We start from the raw sequence: 24878 nt of genomic DNA on the forward strand, positions 1-24878 counted from the left end.
GGTAAAATCAAAACAAAGTTGACAACTTAATCTTCCAATATGTCAAACACTGACATTGCAAAGTCCCATTCCATGATGAATCGCAACATAAAGCCTGAAGTCTGAAATCCTGAAGATTTGTTTTTTTCAAGACTCTGTATGTGCAAATCACACAACATCGTCATGCTGTCAGTTAGTCTTGGATGAGGAAGTCACGTCCAGGTCAGATGTTAGGATCAAAGACCTTGTCAGAGGGCCAGCAAGCACTTGCGGATTTTTCTAAGCTTTTAACAGCTATGTGCAACCTCCTCTGTTATAGAGTGACAGAGGAGGCCAGTTTCTAATTTTGGAAAGCTTTACACCCATGCAAAAGTACACACAGTTAGCACACACAGCTTTGCTGAACTAAGGCTCAGTTGTAACATTTGCTTTTGGATTAGGTTACATTAACAATAGCTCCATAAGTCAACTGGATTCATCTGGCAAGTCTAAGACTCTTTATTAGAGAGGTGAAATAGTTGTTTTAGGGACACAAACTTACATTTTGGGGATTTGATTTCCCTTTCAAGATAAAAAAATTCCCCATATGGTATGGAAAGCTAGTCATTATAAATGTTTTACCAAATATTCATTATAAGATTTAAGTTTATTTGAAAAAAGAATATACGCTAATTTCATCTTATAAAATGCATTAGTCTTTCCATCTGTTGCATTAGCATCCACGATATTCTGTTAAAATCTGTCAGTTTTTTTCTTTTTCCCTCTTCTTCTTTTTTTATTGAGAGCTTATTGAGATACCAAAGGTCTCAGTGGATTTTCATGGACACACTGACAATATGGAACATAAAATGTGTCCAAAGCTATAGCCTTGGCTGTAAAAACGGAGCCAATGTATCCATCTTGCTGAGGATCAGCTGAAGCAGACGCAGTACAGGCTCTCGGGTATTTCAGGAGCTTGACTGATTTAGTGTAGCCACTGGTTGCACCTGCACTGCTGGGAAGGTGGTTATGAGTTTATTTTTACACAAAATCCCAAATCTGTGTACTCTTACATACAGTATCAGAGGTGAAGAAGAGCAGGCACCTGGGAAATAAGGGGAACAAAACTGCAAGATTGAAGCCTTATTTCCACACCTTTTACTCACATTTTATTCACTCTTTGTCTCATCCTGCCCTTTGCTTGATTTTTATTTTCAAACACAAGAAGATTGTCCTATCCTCTTCTTCGTCTTCTCATGGTCTCTTTTGCAGATCCATGTTAGATTTAGGGTAAATTATACCATCTGTCATTTCTAACCCTTGTTTGTAACAAACTGCATACAGTTCTCCTTAAAAAGACTCAGACACCCTTAACATTTAGGAGAAAAGTGGAGATACACTAAAATAACAAGCCAATGAGCTTGACCTGCTTTTGACCTGACAAATGATGCTAACAGCTGCTGAGTGTTCTCGGTTATTGTAAGACACTGGGGTCAAGGACTGGGGTCACTTCCTCCCCAGGATGAACCTGGACTGCATTTTGACCCAATTTAGCAACTGTTGGGATGCAAAACAGCTGCATGGTTGTTTAATCTGAAACCTTTTTTTTGATCCACAGTGGATTTTTGGTGTGGTGCTTTCTACTGTAGACTTAAGAAGCGATCACTTAGCAACTGAGCAAAGAGGAAAGATCCACCTGAATAGCTCTGTCTGAGAGTTTGTTGCACACATTGAAACATTGGTTACAAAGTAGTGGAATAATTGCAAATCCTCACATCAAACACAATAACTTAGAAAACTTTGCAGATGTCTGAGGGAGAGCTGCAACAGAGCTGTGGAAGATCCAAGCTAAACTACTCACAGTAATGTGGAAATCAAAAGGGCTTCATGCAATAAATCAACTCTTGACCCAGAAGGGAACTCGTTGATGACGTCCTCCAGTTTATTTTAAATGTGTTTGCTGAGACCAGTCAGATTTCTTTACAACAAACTAGGAAAATCATTTCTGTGAGGACCTTGCTAAAATGACCATATCTGTACATGCTGATAAACCGCAATTCCCTTAACTGACTGTGGATTCACTTTGTGTCTGTTTACAGCTCTTTGGTAATGCAGAGAGAAGGCATATGAGAACTCAGAACCACTCAGAAGCTAGAGAGAGACACACTTGCATTCAGCCCTCCAAAAAGCAGTTTGTTCAAATTGATTGAAAAGAAGTTGTGGGGTTCACAAAGGAGTAGGCAGGACCTAACCTAAAAACTAGTCTCAATTTTTGATACAGCCTTCAGGTGACAGTAAATGGCTGCAATATACAAACATGGGTCTGCAAAGCCTACGAGCTATCTGTGTTGTACCATGCTAGGACCTTGAGTTCACAAATAAACACCCCGAGACCAAGGTTTGTGGGTTGCTCACATACCCTCTTTCACAGATGCCCATTCATTTAGACAGGTTATACACTCCTGGCAGATGCTAAATTCAGCAGCACCCATGAACTCCAAAAATTATTTATTATTATTATCTATTTATTCTTTATGTCATGTGCAAAGCCTTTTGCATGACAAACACTGTCTTTTTTGCCCTTGTTTGTATGACAAACAGGAACCTCTTAAGGGTTCTACTGACTAAAACTGCAGCTCTGTAGGTCTGTGACTGGAGTGGAAATAACTGAATAAACACAAGGTCAGCTGGGATGGTCAAGAGTCTTTAAACTGTGACAGTCCACCGGCGCCGCTGGATACAGCCACACTTAAGTCAGTGAATGGACTCGACTGCAAGTGGATTGGCCGACGGCCCGTTCTTCAAACTGTAATCAACAACTCACGCTGCAGAGCTAAAGCAGATGGTATCGCTCAGACCTCCCCACCCACCCCGACACCCTCCCTCTGCAGGAACACTTTGGATAAGCTACATGAGTGTCCCCTGTGTGATGAATACAAACCTTAGCCTGCCTACAGAGCCTTGGCCTTCATCCCTGGAAAACAAGGAAAAGGCTTCTTAAGGGATTTCTTTATGGCTTGAGGAGCTGATATGGATGAAGATGAAAAGGTCACAGGGCTGTGTTCAGTTGCAGATGTTGATCCTTCTGAGTTTACAGTATGTCTTACTCGGTAATTCCATCGCAGTCGCTTAACCAGGAAGCATTTTTCCATTCCTTGTGTCCAATTCTTGCTTTTCTTTTCTGACAGGAGGTGAGACAAACCACAGCAATGGCAAAAGGCTGCAGGTGATTAAGTGGGAAAGAAGCCTTTTACCTTCTCTTTGGCTTCTTTGAACTGATGATCGATTGTCTCCACCTTATTCATTCTTATCACTGCCTGTCTTCTTTCGTACTTTTCTTTCTCCTGCTGTTGCTCCTTCATTCGCATTTCATTTGAGAAACAACTAATACATAATTCTCTCTGCTTTATTTATGGTGAAGTGATACTTCGCAAAGGTAATCCTTGCACCGAACAGTAGACAATCTGGGGGAAAGCTGCCAAAAATTGACACTTTATTTTATTATTTTGACACATTGGTCAGAGTGCAGTTTCTACAGCTGGTTAAACACAGCTTGGGGTAAGCCGAAACAACATGCCATTTACACGGAGCCCCGTGACATCTGAACCATGCAGACATCCGCTTTTAACATCACACTGTAGTTGCTCTAATTAACTTAAAGCCGATGTGAGTCCATTCCTACCACATTTTTTCTTGAAGCAAAGACAGGACAAGACAAAAGTTTAATACTGAGTCAAGCTTTCTTTGATTGCGGTGTTGCTGTGTGCTGCATCAATTTTTAATGAAGTCTAAATGCCTTCATGTCATTCAGGTGGATATCAACGCCGTGTGTGGGAAAAGCCAGATGAGGTTCTGTTGTATTTGGTCCTCCTGTCTCACTCCCAATATTGTGATAGGTTTTTATTTCTCATAGAATTTATTTGCCACCATGTGTTATCAGCATAAAATATCATTCCACCTATTGAGGATTTTTAATGATTCAGAGAGTTTTCTTAAATAAGCAACCTTAAAATTTGGCAAGACTGCTTGTCGGGAACATTATCTCTCTCCTGGCTGTTTTTGGCATTTTCAGTCAGACAAATATGTAAAGAGAGGGTAATGAATTTGACTGTTGTGAACAGTACTTGAATATCACTTGCACAAAGGCTTTTTTTAAAATTTATTTATTTTTTTACATTGACTAAGGAGTCATAATCTTTTCTCTAGGAAGTTAAATTTGAACTTTTCCTGTCTTTTAAAACAAAAATGTGCCTCTCAACACAGCATGTAACCCTGGCGTTTCACTAAAAACTGACCTGAAAAAGTGAGGGAAGAATTCATGAAATATTTCACTTTACAAAGCTGATACTGTTCTCTTGCCAATGCTGCCAAGTTGGTGCCCCATGTTGAGATTTAAGATAAAAAAAACAACTCTGAAGCAGCAGGGAGGTGGCCGCAGTGTTTTTGCATGCATGTGTGTTACAGCTAGGACAGTGTGTACTTGGCACTGCTAACTTGACTGCACAACTATTTGTCTTTTGGCTCTCTTCAGCCCCAGATCTGCCAGCTTGTGCAGACATGGAGAAAAAAGACCCTTATCAGTGACCCAGCTCCTGTCATGTCTTTTGACTTAAAAAGGGAACACTCCAGAGTCTTGAGTCACTGGTTCATACTCTGACCAAAACAGGTCCCGATCTGCAGGACACTCTCAATTCTTGTATTACAGAGCCAAATAGGTTTCTTAGCTTTCAACTCTAATGTTGGCAAATTTATCATTTTCATAGAAAAACAAGGTTTTTGAAGTCTAACATCTCGTGAATCGTGACCTTGCAAGCACATTCTGCTTTAACCTTCATGACCCCCCCCCCCGCTCCGAGATGCTTTACCCTGTTTTCATTAAGAAAGCACTGCATGCTCCTCTTCCACAGTCTTGTTTAGTCACACTTAGACCTTTTAACCTTTTGTAAAATATGCAGCAATATTTCCACTAAACTCCACTTAAGCATCGGGCAGTCTGCAGCACAGCTTCTTCTGGACGGATGTTGATGTGATTTTTAATTATTGCCTCCTTTTGGGGAGACTAAAGGGCAAAAAATTTGCACTTTAGTTTCCGTAATGCATCCTAACAGTCAGCTATTTGTGTGCTTTGTGAATATTTAATGGATCCGGTGGTTACTTTGTAATGTGCATAACCCATTTGACTCAAGTCCACATCCTCTGCAGTTTTATGCTAATACAAACAGTGTACAAACTGAGCAATTTACGGGTGGCGCGTTGATCAAAGAGATGATCAAAAAACCTAAGTCGGTGCATCTTTAACAGCTTTCCGCTGTATACATTTAACATATATTAAGTGGGCCATAGTCCACAAAGACCACCGGCTGAGGAGAAGCTGGTCTGCCTCATTGCCCTGCTCCCCGAGATGAATTTTGGATGAAACACAAGAATGCGCTCCGCTCACTCCTCAGCGCCTTGAACGCTGACTCCAGACCTCACTTTACCAAACAGACATAAGGCTCCTGTTGTGTCCATGTGCAAAGTGTGGGCTTTTTAAAAAAAACTTGTTAAAACAAGATTTCAGTCTGGTAATGCATTCACTTTTGCAGCTTATTTTCTCATTTTAAACTCTGTGTAAAACTGAGGTGAGGTCCACAAACTGGACACTTTTCACCTGCACAGACAATTGTCTTTATAAAGCTTTCAGACAAGCAGAAAAGCATCATGGTGTGTAGTCTCTGTAATAACGAATCACAGCTTGGTGGTTTTATTACTGCAGATGGCATCAACGGGGTTCAGGGAGAATGTGTTGCCTAATTTTGCTGCGGTAGGTACAGCAAGTCATTTCTTGGATTGCAAATTTTTGTTCACTGGGAACGAAAACAACATTTTTCAAACAAAACTGCAACACTTTTCAGTTCATTTCAGGACTGCATTATACTAACTGTGGCTAGATAAACGTGTTAAAAAGAGTTGTCAGTTTTGCAATTGTTTGCTGTAGATTTTCAGATGAAGCTGCCGCTGCACTCAACAACAGTCATCATCACTGAAGAAACAAAACTGGTTCTAAAACATGGTGTTTCCAGTCTGTATTACTGTATGTGACAAAATCCACTTATCATTAGCTCTCCATGCAGCCTATTTCCCCCTGGCATTATTATATTATTTTTGACTACTGTAGAATTTCCTTGAAAACATTCCTGGTTCGGGGTTCATTGTCCTCTGCCGAATGAAATAATTGCACTTTCTTTTATTTATCCTTTAATGGCACACTGTTGTGTTTGAATTTACTCAAAGGCCGGGGTCTTTCTGTGTGGTGTTTGTTTCCTCCCCATGTTTGCGTGGGTTCTGGCTTCCTCCCACAGTCCAAAAACATTCATGTTATGTTAATTAGCAATTCTAAATCAGTCAAAGGTGTGAATTTGAATGGTTATCTGTCTCTGTGTTAGTCCCTCAATAGACTGACGACCTGTCCAGGGAATATCTCTTGTCCTATGACAGCTGGTATAGGCTCCAGCCAACCATGATCCTGAATTGGATAAGCAGAAAAAAAACAGAAGGATGGATTTTCCTTTATCACTCATGGGAACTAGCAGCTTATGCCTGCATACCGAGACCGTTCAGACTGCACCAAAGTACCAGTGATGGCCGAAGCTCTGAGCAGGACTTATCTGAGGATGTGGGCAGAGGTTTTGTTTTAGATGCCAAGCCAAGAAGATAATGGGTCATGGAAAACTGATTTGTTATGAAATTCTGCACACAATATTTGGATGTGATTACTGGTAACAATAAATTTGTGTAGGCAGGTCATTTTGTTTCTTCTCCAGCTGGATTACTGAAGTTTATTTCCTGCGCAGCTGCAACATGAGTACTTTGTGCATGTAATCAGCCACTGATAGGGAATTGCAGCTCGTTTACTCAATATCAGGCAACGCGTGTTGCATCCTGTTTCCTCTGTTATTTCAAAAGTTTCCAAATATCTGAACAGGAAATTGCCTAATAATTTTGCTGTCCGATTCTCTCACTTGTCTGGTGGAGGCTGGCTCCACTGTACAGTCCTGTATGTTAATAAAAGTGATCAAATGGAGTCTTAATAAGGGAAGTAACGGTGTAAAGGTTTTTTCATATATAATTAAAATACCAGTAGATACGCACATGGCTCTTTTCCATGAGCGTGGATGCCACGATTTATTCCGATTCCTGTAAACCATCTGGTTCGTCTTACAAGCTGCTGAAATTTAAATGGCTGTAAAAGCTGTTTCCATTTTATAGGATAATCAGCTGTGCTGTTGGTGTCCTATTTTCAGGGGCTATTAGAGCATGAACTCATTGTTGGCTTTATTGTGGAAAATATCTTGCCACTTTGAGGACAGCTGGAGCAAACTGCTTGTCATCATAACTTGGAAAAAAGTCAAAACATTAAATATTACACATTTTCAATAGTTTATGTCGTGTGATTTCGTCTTTTGCAAAGGTTGGTAACTTTTGCAAAAGTCTCTTTAGATGAAGAAAACTCCCTGGTCATCCTGACATTTTGGGGGGCTGGGAACAAGCTCCTTTCATGCCTCTGCTGTACATTAAAGCTGTAAGAGATAAATCCCCCCCTTTGGAAACCGCGTTTGGCTGTGATGTCTGTTTGCCTTTCTGAATATATGAAGGACTCTATTGTAACTGTGCTCCCTCATGGTTTATCTAGGGGGAATTTACAGTGCTCTGTTGCAATCCTGACTTTATACCTGCAGTAATGTACAGAAGGAAAACGGGATTACAGAACACTGACACTGAAACACATTTCTTCGTTTTAGTGCATCAAACAAGATTCGGTTTGGCTCTACAATAGACAGAAACCAAGCCTATATCTTTGTGGCTAAATAGCATTTGAAAGCCTTTTCCCAATATTTGGGTGAATCCAGACTTTAAACAGTAGGAGACATTTTCCCATACAAATCATAATCTTCACAGTATTGTCTCCATGTGTGGCTTGTGGTTCGGTTGCTGCAGCGAGGTGCTTGCAACACCGTGTAATCCGTTTCCCCTCTGGGATCAATAAATAAAGATGCATTATCGACCACAAGCTGTCTGTTTCGGATAAACCTCGTCTGAAATGCCACACTGAATTGAACAAATCTGGTAGCTTGCTGACTTTGAGGCATTCTTTGTGCATTAGTCTGTTCCTGTGCACACAGGCCTCCTTTTTTCTGAGCATCGCATTCCTAACATACAGGAGAGCCACACATGCAGGTGCTACTTCATTCCTGAGACATACGAACCTCACATTTCTCCTTGAACACGACAGCCACATGTCCACGACACGCTTATCACTTTCTACCTCATTCTTTGGAGTTGTGTCTCATAAACCCACAAGAACATGAGCGTGTCATTCAAGGGATTTGAGGGAGAATGTGGAGGTCACAAAGTTTTTAAAAATAAATAATTCGAGCATGACAATTAGATTTGGTGGAATGAACAACAGGATGTGCCCTTTTTCGAGGATTACAAACACAAATGTTACAAAAAGCAAAGTGCAATGTCTAAAATCAAGAGAGACACGCTTCCACACACATGCAGGCTTATTCTCTGTGTCAGATGTTGATAAAGAGAGAAGGGTCTTTATTTCCCACACCACCCTAAACAAGATCTACTGACTCTCATTTCTGCTGCGTTTTTCTTAATAGTGACACTGACCTGGTCTCACACCTGGCAGTGCTGTGTAGTCTCAGAGATTTTGTGTTTCTCACAGCATGGCTGACATCATTTAAAAGTTGTGATACTTTTGATTGAAAGGATGTGAGATGTGACTTTTTATTATCTAGCAAGACAGAGAGGGAAATCATGACTTAAAAGGTGGCCAAACCACACTTTATATTTGTGACAATGAGCGATGGATTAGCAATCAACCACCTTCCCAGTGAGCTCCTCCTCCCTCTGACAAGCTCCAGCTGTCTGTCTGGTGATAGTACTCCTTGTTGTGCTAGCAGCAGCATCAGTGAACTCAGTGTCGTGGTAACAGATCTGCACTTTTTTCAGTCTTTGGTTAGAGTTGCCCTTCAGCTGCAGTAGGATTGGATAGCCAGAGAAAAACAAAGACCAGCTGATATCAAGGTTTTATCAAGGACCGCCACAACATCCCGAGCAGCCTGCTTGTAGGGAAACACAAGACGGGAACAACCAGAGCTAACTGGCTCTCATCAACATCTCATCGTTTCAAAATGAGATTGTAGGAAACTGATCGAGTTGTCTGAAACTAAATATAAATCCACTGCATGTGGGTGGTCTTCATTATATCTAGGAGGCCCAACCACTTATAGTGTGGAAAAATAATGGAAATTCATGTTTATCTGGGAATTTTTTATACCCCTTTTCCGAATCAAGCAGTTTTTAAGTAACTGTCAGAGTCCATAAAAAAGAAAGAGAGAATGTTTCTCTAGGGCCTGAATTTGATCCTTATATGTGACACTTTTTCAAAATGTTTTTTTAAATCTGAAAATCAGAATTCATTTGACTTTTATGTCACTCGCTTAACCGAACAGCCTTGCCAGGAGACTTATGTAGACAGATGTAGTTAAGTGCTCCTTCACATCCTTAAATTTTGGATGAAATCAGTTTCAGCAAAGCCAATCAGATCATGATCCAAAACCTCCTGGCTCTTCCCTCTGCATCCACACATACACCCACCCAGAAGAAGCAGCCATTGCTCCATAAAAAAGCCATCATTAAAGGGTTGTCTTTCTCTGTCCTCGTCCTCTCTGCCATGGCTTCTGCTGCACATCAACTGGAAACCTTCAGTGGCCTGTGTGTTTATGTCTGTACAACAGCATAAAGCAGGAGAAGTTGTCTTGTTGCTCATGTTGGTCAGTTCAGGACTGTGACTGGTTAACACTGGAATCTGACAATGACCACAAATCAACGTGAGCAGCAAAATCTGATCTGAGCATTAAATCAAACCCAAGCACTAAAGCTGGAAATATGACAAACAAACTTTTACAACAATTACCAGTCATGCATATCTGCAGTTGATTTCATATCTTTTGAATTAGCCGTCATTCACTTTAATATTTTTTTGGCTCTAGATTTTTTTTGTTGATGACAAAATTGTTAGCAGCTGTCTTCCTTTCATTTAGAGGAAAATCAGATATTTAATGTTTAAAACTCTGCTGGTGAGAGAGGACTCTCGCTGGGATTGTATGAGCCTTTCTCTGAGTAACAGTGCGACTCATTAAAGCTAAAAGGTGTGTGGAAAAGTGAAGGGTCAAAATGATTTCAAGGCGAGCTCGAGTCAGGGAGAGATGAGTGTTCTGTGAGATGTGTTGTGACTCCAAGCCACAGAGAAGTTGCTGTGTAACAGCAACGCCTTTCATCTCTAAGTGGTTGCATAAGGTTTGAGTATTTGTCATGGGATCATTGTGCTGAGAGAAGATTTTGTGCACATATATAATATGTGTCTGATCTGGTAAGGTTCCTGTCATAGCATGTGAAAAGATTTGAGTGGTTTCATTAGATTCTAAAGTCCTGGATCAGATGTGACAGCTCATTTCAAACCGTCGCAGACTAACTGACAGCTGAGTAACTTTGACTGGCATCATTCAGACTGTATCCATCATCACCAAATTTTTGTGACTCCTAAGAAAATAAAAAGAACCATTTCAAGGTGCATCCACCCACCCACAATGTATTTTGTCAGTGTGAGAGTGTTCCAGTGTTTGCTGTTATTTGTCTAGCTGTGGGTGATGGAAGTGCCCTGACCCCGTTATATTAAAGAAGGGGATTTTTACATAATTATGAGAGTCTGTGTGTAAATGTGTGATTTATTAAACAGATGGCATCAGTTTAAGAAAAAAAGAAGCACAAAGCGTTACTTGGAGTGTTTCATTAACTTTTGCAGAGATCTGTGGTTTAATTTCATCAGTTTTTATTCAGATGGACTCCTATTTGCATATTTTGATTTCCATCCATCAGTCCATTTTCTTCCGCTTATCCAGTTCAGGGTCACAGGGGATAGAGAGGGCTGGAGTCTATCCTAGCTGCCGCAGGGTGACAGGCGGGGTTCATCGTGGACAGGTCACCTGCTTGTCACATGGCTAAGACAGAGAGACAGACAATCATTCACTCACCCACACTATGGCAAATTCATAATCACCAATTAACCTAACCCCATGCATATCATTGGACTGTGGGAGGAACCCGGAGCAGCCGAACAAACCAATACAGACACAAGGAGAAGATGCCGACTCCACACAGAAAGGCCAGATGGTGGATTTGACCCAAGGAATTTCTTGCTGTGAGGCAACGGTGCTAACCACGGCGCCGCCATGCTGCCCCCATATTAAAATATCAAAATCTCCATGACATGACATGGATATTTGGATTCAAGCAGCAAATTCACTTAGGAGAAAAGACTATATTATTGTACTGTGTGCTTTCCTGATCGTATAAAATAAACTGCCACTAATAAATAGTTTTATCTTTGAAATACAGATTATACATTTGGTATAAAAACCAGCTATGGCCCCCTAACCATATTTCATCCTCTAATCTCGTACACACCAAAAACAATCACTGCGGACATGGACACGCTACCCACATGTGCACTCAAGTGATTTAGTAAAGCATTGCTCTATTTTGGGTCCAGTATGGCGAGGGCTTTTCTCTAATAAGAAGACTAGTTGCACATATACATGCACGGTTGCCTTTATTTTCATTTTCAGCCTGTGGAATTTGTTACTCTCTTACTGATTATTATGAGTCCTGTGTCTTAAAACACAATTATGAGGAAGAAGTCACATGTCTTGTTATTTTTTGGTCTTTTTTTATTTCTTTTGCCACAGACATATTGCCACAATCATGCAATGCAACTAGCAACAGTAGTCCTCCATCTGCTCTGGAGATCTGCTGCAAGCATGCACCAACCAAAGCCTGTAGCAAGTGGAGCATATGTCTAATAGTTAGTTAACTTGTTTAAGATGGTGAAGTTGGAGTCACCCATGGACGAGTAGCTGGTTATTGATTTGTTACTTGTAAGTCAAGTTATAAGTTATGAAAGGATGGATGCAGTCCCTTTTTTTTCCCCCCTTTCCAAACACACCACAAGGACATCCCAGATACAGTGGGTTCATTTATGCCTGCTCCACTGGTGGCATCGCTGTTATGCACCAAAGCTCTGCACCATGAATACCAGCACTGCACACAGAACCTCCACATCAGCACTGGTGTAGGAGAAGAAGCCAAAATCCAGAACAAAGAAATCAGAATTCTTCAGTTTTTCCATGAAACTATTGAAACATTTCCCTGAATATAATCTGTGTCAGGTTGATATATCATTGAAATGGCAGAAAAATCTGACACAATCATACAGCTGCCTTGCAAGTATGGCTTGCGCCAGCGATGTGACATTGTTATCCAGGCCATAATTTTGTGGAAGATGCCAACATTTCTCATGAGTTTGAAGTCACTCTTAAAGACACTTTCTTCTATTCAGAGGCAGACTCATTCTCTGTCTTGCAGAGATAGCAGTGTTTGGATAGAGCGTTGCTCATTTGGACAGAAAGCAGACATGCAAACACAAGCTTCTCTGTAAACACACAGAAAAGATACACACACATCAAACACACACATTTGATTACACATTCATTTCCTTGTGAAAGAACACTTTAGTTTTACAATACATGGCTACATTGGAGAGTTGTAATTCACACTGTTCCTCAGCCTCGCTTCCTCCACTTGATACAGCGATTTCTTTAGTATTGAAGCCTTTCCCATTCCTTCTGCCTTCTGCAGCTGCCGTTAGTCGAGCCATCTGTAGACGATTTTCAGTGTAATGAATTTTCTTCATATAGAAGAAAAGCATTTGCTTGTTGGTGGCATCCATCCATCTGTTCATCTGGATTCAAACCCAAGAACTTCTTATTGTGAGGCAATGGTGCTAAACACCACACCACTGTGCTGCCTCCTTACAATAACATGAAATCCTAAACTGGAAATATAATATAAAGTCTGTCACTTTATTACATTTAAAAACCCAGTTGTTTAGAAGCACTGTGAGCAAACAGTATCTTGTGAAATTAATAACATTTGCTTTTATTTTCATTTTCTTCCTAATTCCCTCCCTTTTTCTTAAGAAAAGGGAGTTCACCTGACTAAACCCAGTACTATTCCTCAGTGACTCAGTCATGTGGCACCCCTGTAGTTCATTTATACACCTTGAAGTTATTATTGTGAATGCTAGCTAGCTGGAGGACTCGTACTGTATCTCCTGAGCCTTCCTCTGCTCTCATTCTCGTGCCCTGTTCCAGTACAGATGGTGCTCAGACTGAGCCAAAGCAGATTAGTCTGAGAAGAGTCACACCCTGACCAGAATTAGTCACAAGGTTCTCGCAGCTGACATCTTTTTTTGCTCTGGGATGTTTTAAATTTTCACTGCTCTACTTTCCTTATTCACAGATATGAATATTCCTTTGACACGATCAGCTGCCGGCTTACAAATGTGGCACTGGGATCATGCATGACCCAGTACAATCACGGGGTCCTGCTGCATCATGAGAACTAGAGCTAACACAGCGAGTGTAGTCACATTTCCATGGTGATCTGTCCAGCTGTCTGACCTAGTGGAGGAACATCTGCAGTGAAGTCACTCTCGGGCAAAAGACGCAGCGAGTGACAGGCAGCTCTGTGGGAATTTTGGCAGAAGTTCTTTGGAGAAGTTTAACCGCTGACAACAGAGAGAAGATATAGAGCAATGTTCACGTCTGGAGATGAAGCAGCCAACAATCCAGTCACTGATTTTCTGATTCCAAGGATCTTTTTGGAATAAGAAATTGGTCAAAGAATACTTGGAAAATATTTCTCAGTGCTTGTTTAAGCTTTCTTGAATTAAAATGTATCAGCTTAATAATTACAGCTTCCCGAGTTAAAGTCCTCTTAACACGCTGTACACGCTGGCATTGTTTAGTGAGTTGGGATGCACCAAACAATCTTACATTACAATGCAATCAGATTACTTAGATGCCTTTTGGCTTTGCTGGTGTAGGAATCTAGTAATGATAAAACTACAATGACATCATAGACTGTATATGAAAGATGGACATGGGGTGATATTTTGTTAGTCTTCTGGTTGCCTAATGACAACTCCAGTGTGCAATAATGACAAAGCAGGTTACATTTTAGGGCATGGCTTGGGATTTACATGTCACCATTGTATGAGAAATCGGCTAAGTTTTCCAATCTTCGACTCACACAAAGTCAAGAAAATCTGAAATGGCATATTTTGACTTTGTGTGAAGATAAAGATCTTTGAGGAAATGGTGGAAAAAAGAGGAGACCAACTTTTGTATCCCATTTCAGTAAAAGTAACTCTAACCTGGTAGTGAAATTACAGAGCTTGGCTGCAGTGGGCATTACACAGGAGAGTGGTGTGGGTTCCTCTTCGCTGTTATTTTTTAATTGCCACAGTCTGTAGCAGTTTCAATCCAATTAATGAAGGAGGGGGAAGAAGTGTGCCTGGCCTCCAGCGGGGAGATTTACTGGCCACACACGGGCACGCACACATCATGCTTGTGGAAGACTTGATGCTTGCACTCGCTGTCTCGGCCTCTCTTTCTCTTTCCCCCCTCTTTTGTCTTTGCCGCTCCTCTGCACACAGACGTACACACGCCACACGGTACGTCTAATTTACAGGAGCTGCCACTGCACAGCATGTGTGTATTAGTTTTGCTTAATGCCTTCCAGATGCCCAAGCTCTATATCTCGTTGCCCATACGTACTGAAAGAACAGACGATTGTTCCTGGGGTCTTCCTACTAAAGAGAACCAGGTGTGGGGGAGACGGCCTGCACATTTGTGACAAAGGGAGAGCGTTGTGAGCGTTTGCTAAATAGGTTTTCATGTTATTCGGTGGGGAGGGGGGTTAGTCACCACACACATTGTGGCAGAGCCGTGCATGCATGCATACTGTGCAGCTATGATAATGATGGTTAGGATGGAAGCTCCTTCTCAAACTTTATCGGTTATGTCTGACAAACTCCAAAATGTTTCAAGACAAACGTTAGAAGGCTTGAAACAGACGACTTTTCTGTACATCAATTATCATTTTTATACATTTATCTTTTCAGTGGTCTCGGCAGCCGAAAGATGACACTTGGTGAGTGTAGCACACCTACACTCTCTGTCCACAGCTGTGGAATGCTTGGATTTCTAGAGCAACATTTCTCTCTGACCCCAGTGGATTAACCCACTAGGGGGCCCAGAAGTAAATATGAGCTGTAGACTGCCACTAGCCTCCTGCCCTCTATGGACTGTGTACTCAATCACCTTCAAGCACCCATCAAAACACAAAGCACACCAAATAACACATGGCAGCTTGATTATTTTGTCAAGGACTATGTGCCAGAAGCTGGAGTGTCTCATCTCTTATTATTTCCAGTGATGTTTGTGAGTGTTTTTGATCAGCGTTTGCATAAAAATGTTTAGAGAATGAATTTCAGTGTTGCGAGCTTTTGTGTGTGTTTGTATATAAACACAGTTATTTGCTCACAGATCTCTCTTACCTATATATGAAGTAATTAGACGCAGGTAGTGTTTCCGTGTTTGTCCTGGACTGAATTTCCTGACATCAGTTTGTGTTAATTCTTGTTTTGTTTTGGGGTTGTTGTTTTTTTGGATGAGTATTATATTTTTTCCCTCCTCTAACAAGATTCTTCCTCCTTTCTGCCCGTCTATTGCAGACCGCGGTCCTCGAGGAGCTTTGGACCTGACAGAGTTAATTGGCATTCCCCTCCCTCCCTCCGTCTCCTTCGTCACAGGCTTCGAGGGTTACCCCGCTTACAGCTTCGGCCCGGATGCCAACGTGGGGCGGCTTACAAAGTCATTCATCCCCGACCCGTTCTATCACGACTTTGCCATCACAGTCACAGCCAAACCAACCACCCGGCAAGGCGGCGTGCTGTTCGCCATCACCGATGCATATCAGAAAGTGAGGGCACTCTTCACCACATCTCTTCTTTGTTTTTTGCTCCCTTCCAGGAAAATATTAAAGCTTTTCTACATGTTTTATGTTCTTCAGATTGTACAATTAGGTGTGGCTTTGTCTGAAGTGGAGGATGGCTCCCAGAGAGTCGTACTGTACTACACCGACGCAGAAACAAGAGGCCGCACCCAGGAAGCTGCTTCATTCAAAATGGGTGACCTGACAGGAAGATGGGCGAGGTTTACACTCACTGTGCAGGGCTCAGAGGTGATTAAAGATGTTATGCTAATTATCTCTTGGTGTACTCCATGCTATGTTAAAGTGGGATTTGGCAACTTGATTTGTAACATAACCTTGCCTTGCTTTCTTTGTGGCCAAGCTATTTGAAACTGAGCTGTGTGACTGCTGTGCATCTGCGCTTCATTGCACTTTGTGGATAAATCCAATTCCTTTCTGCACATAGACACTATATATAAGGTAGATATACCTTCAAGGTCTGAGTCACAAGCATCTTAAACCTGCATTATTTCTTATGGCCAGCAGGGGGTGACTCATGTTTCTAAAACAAAGTCTGAGATATAAAAGTTTATGGAAAAATGATCAATCAGCATCTTTATCTGTGACCTCAGGAAACACTTTCCAGAGTTTGTGGTCTCAATCTATAGTTTAAAGTCCTGTTTTGTGTGTGATGCTCAAAAGAATGGATAAAGCGTGATATTCTTTAGGTCAGCCTACCTTGTGATTGGCAAGTTGCTACTGTATTGTCATATTTGGTTTTAAAACACCAACATGGCAACAGGCTGCTAAATAGTTTTCTCGTTTTCAGACCTTACATCTGAGTATTATGTCACAAAATTCAGACATACACTTACTGTGTGCCTAAATGCAAGGAATAAAGATGTTTGCACAGATCATCTGTTCCATACAATTACATTTTCCTTTTTTTTCTTATGGTTTTAAAGCTCAAGCATGTGCACTTGTCCCAACACGTAGGTGCGCCTCTACATGGACTGTGAGGAATACCACCGGGTTGCCTTCATCAGGAGTGCTCAGCCTCTGACCTTCGAGTCCAGCTCAGGGATCTTTGTAGGGAACGCCGGGGGTACGGGCCTGCAGAGGTTTGTGGTAAGTGTCGATGTGTGCGTGTTTGTGTCCCTTCTAGCCACGTGAGCGCTTCGGTACTTCCTACACTGTCTTTTGTCAGCTCTGTACAACAGCTGCATTTCTGCTGTGCTTATTCCTCATCCCAAGCGTCAGTGGGTTTGGATCAATGACTTTGAAATGAATATTGAATCCACAGCTAGTTGCAGAAACAAATGTGGTGTTTGGACAGTTGCCGACTTTACATCTGAGAATGAACACAATAGTCTTCGTTGGCAGCTTTACGACTGCCACGGGAGGCGAGGAATGAATGACCAAGTGTACTCATGAGCACTTCTTTGTCCTATGAGAGCTCCTAAATGACAGGCTGCTTACTTACATATGTGCACCAGGGCTAGTAGTCTCATTTTTGAATGATTTAAACTGAGTGCACCTGTGATTACGGCTGCCAATTCTTTCCCTATAAAGATGAGAAATCAAACAATAGTAAATATTAAAGGGTGGAGGCTAAAATCCCTCACGATAGTTAAAAATATCCCTGTGCATTTATAGCAAGTACGTGTTATCGAGAAGTGCTGAGAAATCAAATCCATGTGCAACGCTGGCCTGTGCAAGCAGTGCTCTATAAAAGAAAATAAACCAGTAAAAGCTTCAGCACTTTTGTCCCCATTATCTATGATTTGTTGTTTTGTAATTCGGCTTTGTTCATCACATTGCGACTGCAGATATGATGAAGAAAATAGCGTTTTTTGCATATCTATGGGGGAAATAGTTTGTATTAGTGTGGGTCAGAAAATATCTGTTATGTCATCAAGATATCTATCTAAAACATCTTCAGTGAACTGTCAGAATATTACATTTTAATAAGAAGAGACTCAAGTTCATTTTAGAAAACATGCCAACAGTACTTTTCCCGAATAAATCAACCCACGACCGGTGGCTGAACTAGAAAAGCACACGACCTGTGACTTTAAAAACAAAATATAGTCCTCGTCTTTGCCACTTTTTAACCTTTTGTTCTCGTGAATTCTTTTTTTATCCAAGTTCATGAGACGAACAGACTACAAGATGTTCCATTTCCACAACAGTGGAAAGAAATCCTTATCACAAAGCAGCTTTTGGGTTTTTGTTTTTTTGGGGGGGCTCTCTGTCATTAAGATTTTATTTGTGAAACGTGAGGAGAGTTTCAAAGAAATATAATGAGCCGGGGAGGCAGAGTGTGTTTATTCAGGAATTTTTTTGGTCTCTGAGGGGAGTTCATTTCACCGCTGAAACAATCTGTTAGGTTTCTCCTACCTATTGTGGTTTAAAACCAACGCTGACGTACGTACATAGATCACCAGGAGCTACAGTTTCATTTTAGATGTAAAGCAACCTCGCTCTAGCATCATTTCAAATCTTGTATATCTTGGTCTGTGTTTAATTTATGAATAATGATTTCCAGTAACCCTTTCAGGCTGTCAAAAGTACATAAAGTGATGTATTTAATAGAAGAGGACTTATATTGGTGTTATAGTAGCTTTAAGGGCAATGCAGGGTTATAGACCATTAGAAATGTAAGGTTTCTTTCCCCTGCAATTCAATTTCAGTGTCATTTTAATTGAGACTAAATTACTGCTGTTTTATCCCATGAGTCATAGCTGCAGGCATCCTGCCAAAGCCTTGTGGAAACAAAATATTTTTTGTAATATCCTGACTAAAAATGCCAGAGTAGCTGCATTACAACAACTTTTAGAAAGAGCAAAAAGTTCCTCTGCTTTCAGTGTTTCTTGTGCCACAATTCCATTGTACGTACAATTTCTATTCTATTCTGTTCTATTATTTTACCCAACTTAAGGCCACATACTGTACATCTACACTGTTTAATATCAGCATACTGGTTGCTAGCAAATTATAGTTACCCACATTTGAAGCTATTTCACTTTGTGATGTAGGACCATGATTAAAATATTGACAAAAGTCTTTCACGTTGGTCATTTTTCATCTGGGACAGCCTCGAATCACACGCTTACCTAAAGCTGAACTAGGATAAACAATGTAGTTTAACATCATTGTGACAAGTAGTAATGGCTGTATTCGAGGTTTCATGGAAGTGGAGAATTTGTTTTAAACATTTGCTCTCTGATTGAACTGTTGGATTGTTTGGGGAAGATGCGAGCAACTTTGCAACAATCAAAAAATGGCAAATTCACTGTAGCAGCTGCTTCTTAGGCTAAAACTCAATCGATTACAAAACACAGAAGTCTGAAATGAAGGCTTCTTTTAACCTTGAATATAATGCACAAACAACGCACAAATTTCCCCACCGTGCGATCAATCTTATCTTATCTTATCAGTATACTAAGGCTAAGACCTGCTAGCCAATCAGAACTTTGGCTAGCTACAAACTTTGTTGTTACCGTCATTGTTATAGCCCTGCTTGATGAACAGTCTGTGCCATGTGGGTTTTTGTTGTTGATATTTCTCAACTCTTTATTGCTGACTGTACAGCTCTCTGCAGGTACTCAGGCAATCTGTCTAAAAGCGCCTGATGTCAGATGGGGGCAGTATTGGAAATACAGAATGTGGTGCAACCATCTGTGAACTACTCTTGCTTTTGTTGTTGTGGTTCAATTAGCCAGCTGTGGATTGAAGTTGTAACATCCAAAAAAAAAGCTTAATTAACAGTGTTAAAAAGATGAAAAGTTTTTATTACAGCCACTGTCCATACTTTTCTTTTTTTCTGTTGTTGAGGTTTTTTCACTCTTTTTCTGTGTCAGGTGAACTTTCCTAACACTGCATTGCCTGTCTGGGCTCAACCAATCGGCATTAAATGAACGCAAAGCGTCATCCATGTTGAGCACTGTGCAGTTGGGATTTTGGTGCAATGCACAGGAGCATGATTGTGGTGGTTAAAACCCCTCTACATAGCCTCTCCATAAGCAAATACCTCAGCAAACGTACACGACTGCTGTAGCATAAATTAAGCATGAATAAATTAAGCCCTATGTAGCGTGTATAAAGCTGGATGATATCACCACTTGGGGCTCAGAGTTGTTCTTTCTCTTGCCAATAAACTCTTTCACTCCTTTCTTGGCTCTCTTCGTGCATCCTCTCCTCCCTCTTTCCTCATCTCTCAGAAAAAGAGGAGCAGAAGTAACTGTCTGTTTCCAGCTGTTCAACTTTCAAACTGATCCTCCTCCAAAACGATGCAGCAGCGGCTCTTTGCAGCACTGCACTACTCCACAGCGTTACATGAACACACAAAAACAAATAAATATCTTCGTCCTTGCTGAACCAGTTACTCATATGTTAAACTGGCTTCACTGAACCACAGGCCATGTAGGGCGCAACATAAAATGTGTGTTGGCCTTTAACACAGTAGTGCAAAGTGACCTTTTGGATGTCTTCTCACATGCTTTGGCCTGTGGCAGCCATAGTGTCCAGGGACTGCCAGTAACTGCAGGCACACAACAGTTTCTCATCTCTGGCATCTGAAAAGTCCAGTGTCTGTCTGTGAGCAATAACCAGACTTCAAAATATATATAAACAGCCCCGATGGCGCATGTCATGCAGCATGCGTGGCTATATAAACTAGAAGCTGATATGTTGCAAAATACTTCAGCTACTGTGAAGTTTTGAAGATACATCAGTAACAGTTTAACAAAAGAAGTCAAACAGACAATGTTTGCACTTTCTCATAGATGAGGAAGCATTAAGTGCAATGCCAACAGCTGCATGAAGTTATTTATCTCCATAGCAACTGATCAGACTTTTTCCACTGTGATTCACTCACAGATGCACTTCTATATTAATTTACAGTCAATAGACAGGGTATATTTATTTCTATTCACTTATAATTAAATATAAGAAGTCATCTTGTGATAAAGCGTAATAACAAAACGTTCAAACAAAAAAAAGCAGAAATACAGGTTTTAATGTTTGTATAACTAAGCAGCCAAGTGCACAACCACACTCCTGTTTATATAAACTTTTGTTGAAATCATCTGACTTTTGTGAATTTACTGTAGAAACCAGTTGAGGACTTGGCCTCCTTTCCATCGGTCATTTTCAATGCACCTGACCTCATTTACTAACATCTTCAGCTCACTTTTAGACTGATTTTGTTTACATTTTTAAGAAATGAAGTTGCTAGTACTGCTTTGTTATGCGGTGTACCATTAGCGATACTGACAGCTCTCGTGCGTGAAGGCTCTCTGGTGTGTTTTCTTGAATTTGTGCCAGGAATGATGTTTATTTACTGTTGTCTGTTTTGTTTCAAGGGTGACTTATGACAGAAATTTAACACTAGCTGACTATAAAGGTTTGAGCAGCACATGTTTATCCCAGACCTACAAACGTTCAGATGAGTCTGAGGTGACACCTGTGATGCTTAGTTGCTAGACCTGGATTAAAAGGAATGAAAGGCTAGGGCAATTAGACAATATATTAAGCAGACAGTATAAATGGTGCAGCTTTGCAGCATTTCTGGTTGGTTGGTTGGTTGGATGGCCAGTTGGTTGATTTGTTGGTGCACTGGTACTTAGGTTGGTTTTTCCACTGGTTCGTTTGTTTGTGGGTTTGTTGGTTGGTAGGTAAAGCTTGTTTTTTACACCATAATTATATGCTCTGCTACAAACAACTAACTGGTGCTCACCTGTTCGATGTGCTGTGTGTTCAGTTGTCGCTGCTACAGACAGCCGTGCGTGGTGGCGAGCATTTGAAAACTGCAACCAGAAACTTGCCAAGAAATTCTCCAACTGCTTTCCTGTGTTTATATTCACGTAATCAAAAAAGTTTTTTACAAACTAACCGACTACATCATTCATCCATGTGGCTGTGGCTTTAATGTAGGGGCAAATCCACATGTTATAGTCGTTTAAAGGAGGCGGAAAAGGTTGCGTGGCACATTCTTTGTTTGTTTCAGATGTGTTGTTTACTGCACCAAGCAGATGTCTCTGATTTGGTTCACTATCCCCAGCTCCAATCCACCCTTCCTTCTCCTTCCTCTCTGCTTCTCCCTATATCACTATTTCTCACTCCTTTGCCGCCATTAAATTTCATAGGCTGTCCTTCATTCCATTAAAAACAGCTGTTTGTCATCTGGCCTGATCCCAGTATCAACAAACTTGGCTGAAATTGCCTTTAGCAAGTATTTACAGATGCAATAAGAAGACAGGGCCACTGACTCTGATTTAAATGACCTTTTGTTATACTATGAGTGCACTGGTCCTTGACCGAGAACTAAATAAACCCACCTTTAACCACCTTTGATATGCTCCTTACATTGGTAGATAATGGCTTAGGATATTTGGCTTACTGTGTGATAACTTGTCAGAATTATGACATGTTTATCATCAGCTGCAATCACTGAACATGTGTGCGCCTTTATATTGTTCTCTAATTTCTGTTCATTCTAAAACTGCATTCCTTCCTTTATGAGTATTTACAAGTATTTACAGCAGACCTCACAAATGACACAATCTGAATAAAGCGTAATTTATCATCGTTTCCTAACAGCAGAAGAAAGCATGACACGTATCCTTCCCATGATAAAACAAAGACCGTTTGAGTTTCTGCCAGCATAAAACAACTATATGTGCTGACAGCTCTACAGTCCAGCGAGGGGCTTGGAGGGCATAAACATGTCACACATTACCTCCAAGGTTCTGCAAGGATGCCTTGCTGTCAGAGCGCCCCTTTACAAAATAAGAAACCAGGTGCAGCTATCTCTGTGTAAGTGTAAAACCATCCATTAAATAGTCATAACCTGCATTTTAAAATGATATAAAATGACAAAATTGGTCACCAAAAATTTCTTTCTAACCAAATTTAGTTCGGATTGGGAATGGGACCCTTCTCTAGAGGTTACCTTTCAGAGTCATCCCACATATTGGCTCAAGGTTACAGACAAGTATGGACTGTATACGAGAGACTTACCAAAATTCAATATTCATGAACTTCCAAAAAGAAACAGCCTTTTTTAGAATGAAAGGTTTAAATGTGCTGCATTATTTCACAACCTTCCAGTTTCCCTCTGTCGGCCTCCAGAGTATCCTGGGACACCCTCCAAGACTGTGGATGAGCTCACATACAGCAAAAGAAAAAAGTTGCCCAGTTAAAATAGCTCAGCTAATAACGCTGTTACATGTCTCTTCATGGGGCAGGTTCAATTCAGTTCAATTCAGTTCAATTCTCATCAAAATAACAATTTAGTTGCCTAAATGTGCTCAAGATCAATATATTATCATTAGTTGGGCAATAATTTAAGACATACGACAGCATTAGCTACACATGCTTATACTTCACAGGGCCACAGGGGTAGAGACTGGCTAGTCTTGGCGGAGTCATTCCCTACCTTGTTTCCACAGGCCTTTTAAATGTAAATCCATCATATAATACTTTCTGTGTTCTCCCTTTGTCTACATGGTTTCTCTCTGGGCACTCAAACTTCCTTCCTGGTGGAGCAATGGTTATCTGTCCCTCAGTGATAGCCCTGTCCAGGGTGTACCCTGCTTCTCGTCCTATCACAGCTGGGATAGTCTCCAGCCTCTCCTCCTCCTTGATTAAGACAAAGAAAATTGATGAGAGGATTATATAATTGTATAAATACAGAAAGGATTTGAAATAGCTGAATCTTCTGTGTTAATTTGCCACAAGTAAATATTAAAATTATGGGCTGGTGCTTTAAGGTTGATGGGAAAATTGTCTTTGGAGCAGATACAGAAATGCACCTGTTTCCCAGCCAGATGTTTGCAGCAGTGTTGAATGTGTGTGTTAATGTGTTCAGTGTGTATGCAGTAAATTATGCGTGCTAATGAGTGAATGAGAGACAGATAAACTGTTATGCAGACAGACCAAATTAGTGTGTGTGTGTTTGTGTGTGTGTGTGTGTGTGTGTGTGTGTGTGTGTGTGCGCGCGCGCAAAATGTCCTCGGAGCTTCTATAAAATTTAATGACAGAATGAATTAAATTAGCGTGCAATATAACACGAACTCTCCTCTCCAGGGCTCAATCCAGCAGCTGCTGTTGAAGGCAGATCCCACGGCCCCAGATGACCAGTGTGAGGAGGACGATCCTTATGTGAGTCTGCATGAAAACACTCGAAACTGAGAAAAGTTCAGCTCCTCAAACGTCTCTAAAACACTGCAAACTTGGAACTATGGCTCCCTCTGCTGGTAGACATACAGTACTGCATAAAATTCAATTCTGACGCCCGCATACATCATTTACATTTAAACATTTAAAAGCATAAACCATCATGAATCCATTCCACCTGCTTTGGTGCAAATGAAAGTGACAGCGGGTCAAAGCAGCTAGATTTTATGATCTTGGCCTACTGTCACACTATATATTTTTGACTGACAAAAAGTCATTTCACACATTTTTTTAATCATTTAGAGGTAAAACGTTAAATATGAAAATGTTCAAAATGTCATAAATTTACCTGTTTTGTAACTACAGTGGCGTTACAACATACAGGGATTAGTGTAATCATAAATACAAAGTCCAGCTTAATATGTGCTTGAAATTATTTAATTTGCTTGTAATTCCTCTTAAATCTTGGTGAGCTGCCCAGTTTGTCTTCTATTTGCTTGCCTTTAAAATCTTTAAAGAGCACTACATTTAAAGTAAATGTCTTAAATTACACGCATTATCAAGCCCACTACCGGCTATGGAGATAAATTTTCCTCAATAATATTGTCCTTTCTTGTGTTAGCAAGGTAACAAAATATACTGAGAAGGAATATGTGATCTTGTGAAACAGAGGTTATTTTTAGGAAAAGCAAAAAGAAAAAGTCATGACCTTTACAGGGTGCTGTAATATACAACATAAACAAGCTCTCTCTCTCTCTCTCACTCACACACACACACACACACACACACACACACACACACACACACAC

At 40.7% G+C, this 24878-nt stretch overlaps 1 protein-coding gene across 1 annotated transcript in view; it reads left to right on the forward strand.

The window, feature by feature from the left end:
* LOC102196989 (collagen alpha-1(XVIII) chain-like) overlaps positions 1 to 24878 on the forward strand; it is a 67832-nt gene that overhangs the window by 23396 nt on the left and 19558 nt on the right. The window contains exons 3-6 of the mRNA XM_005730507.1: positions 15650 to 15897; positions 15988 to 16158; positions 16885 to 17016; positions 23980 to 24054. Coding sequence (XP_005730564.1) covers positions 15650 to 15897; positions 15988 to 16158; positions 16885 to 17016; positions 23980 to 24054 — 626 coding nt within the window. The remainder of the gene's footprint in view (positions 1 to 15649; positions 15898 to 15987; positions 16159 to 16884; positions 17017 to 23979; positions 24055 to 24878) is intronic.

The sequence above is a fragment of the Pundamilia nyererei genome, unplaced genomic scaffold (assembly GCF_000239375.1).
Source record: "Pundamilia nyererei isolate P.nyererei 1_Seehausen unplaced genomic scaffold, PunNye1.0 scaffold00037, whole genome shotgun sequence".
In the NCBI taxonomy this organism is placed as follows: domain Eukaryota; kingdom Metazoa; phylum Chordata; class Actinopteri; order Cichliformes; family Cichlidae; genus Pundamilia; species Pundamilia nyererei.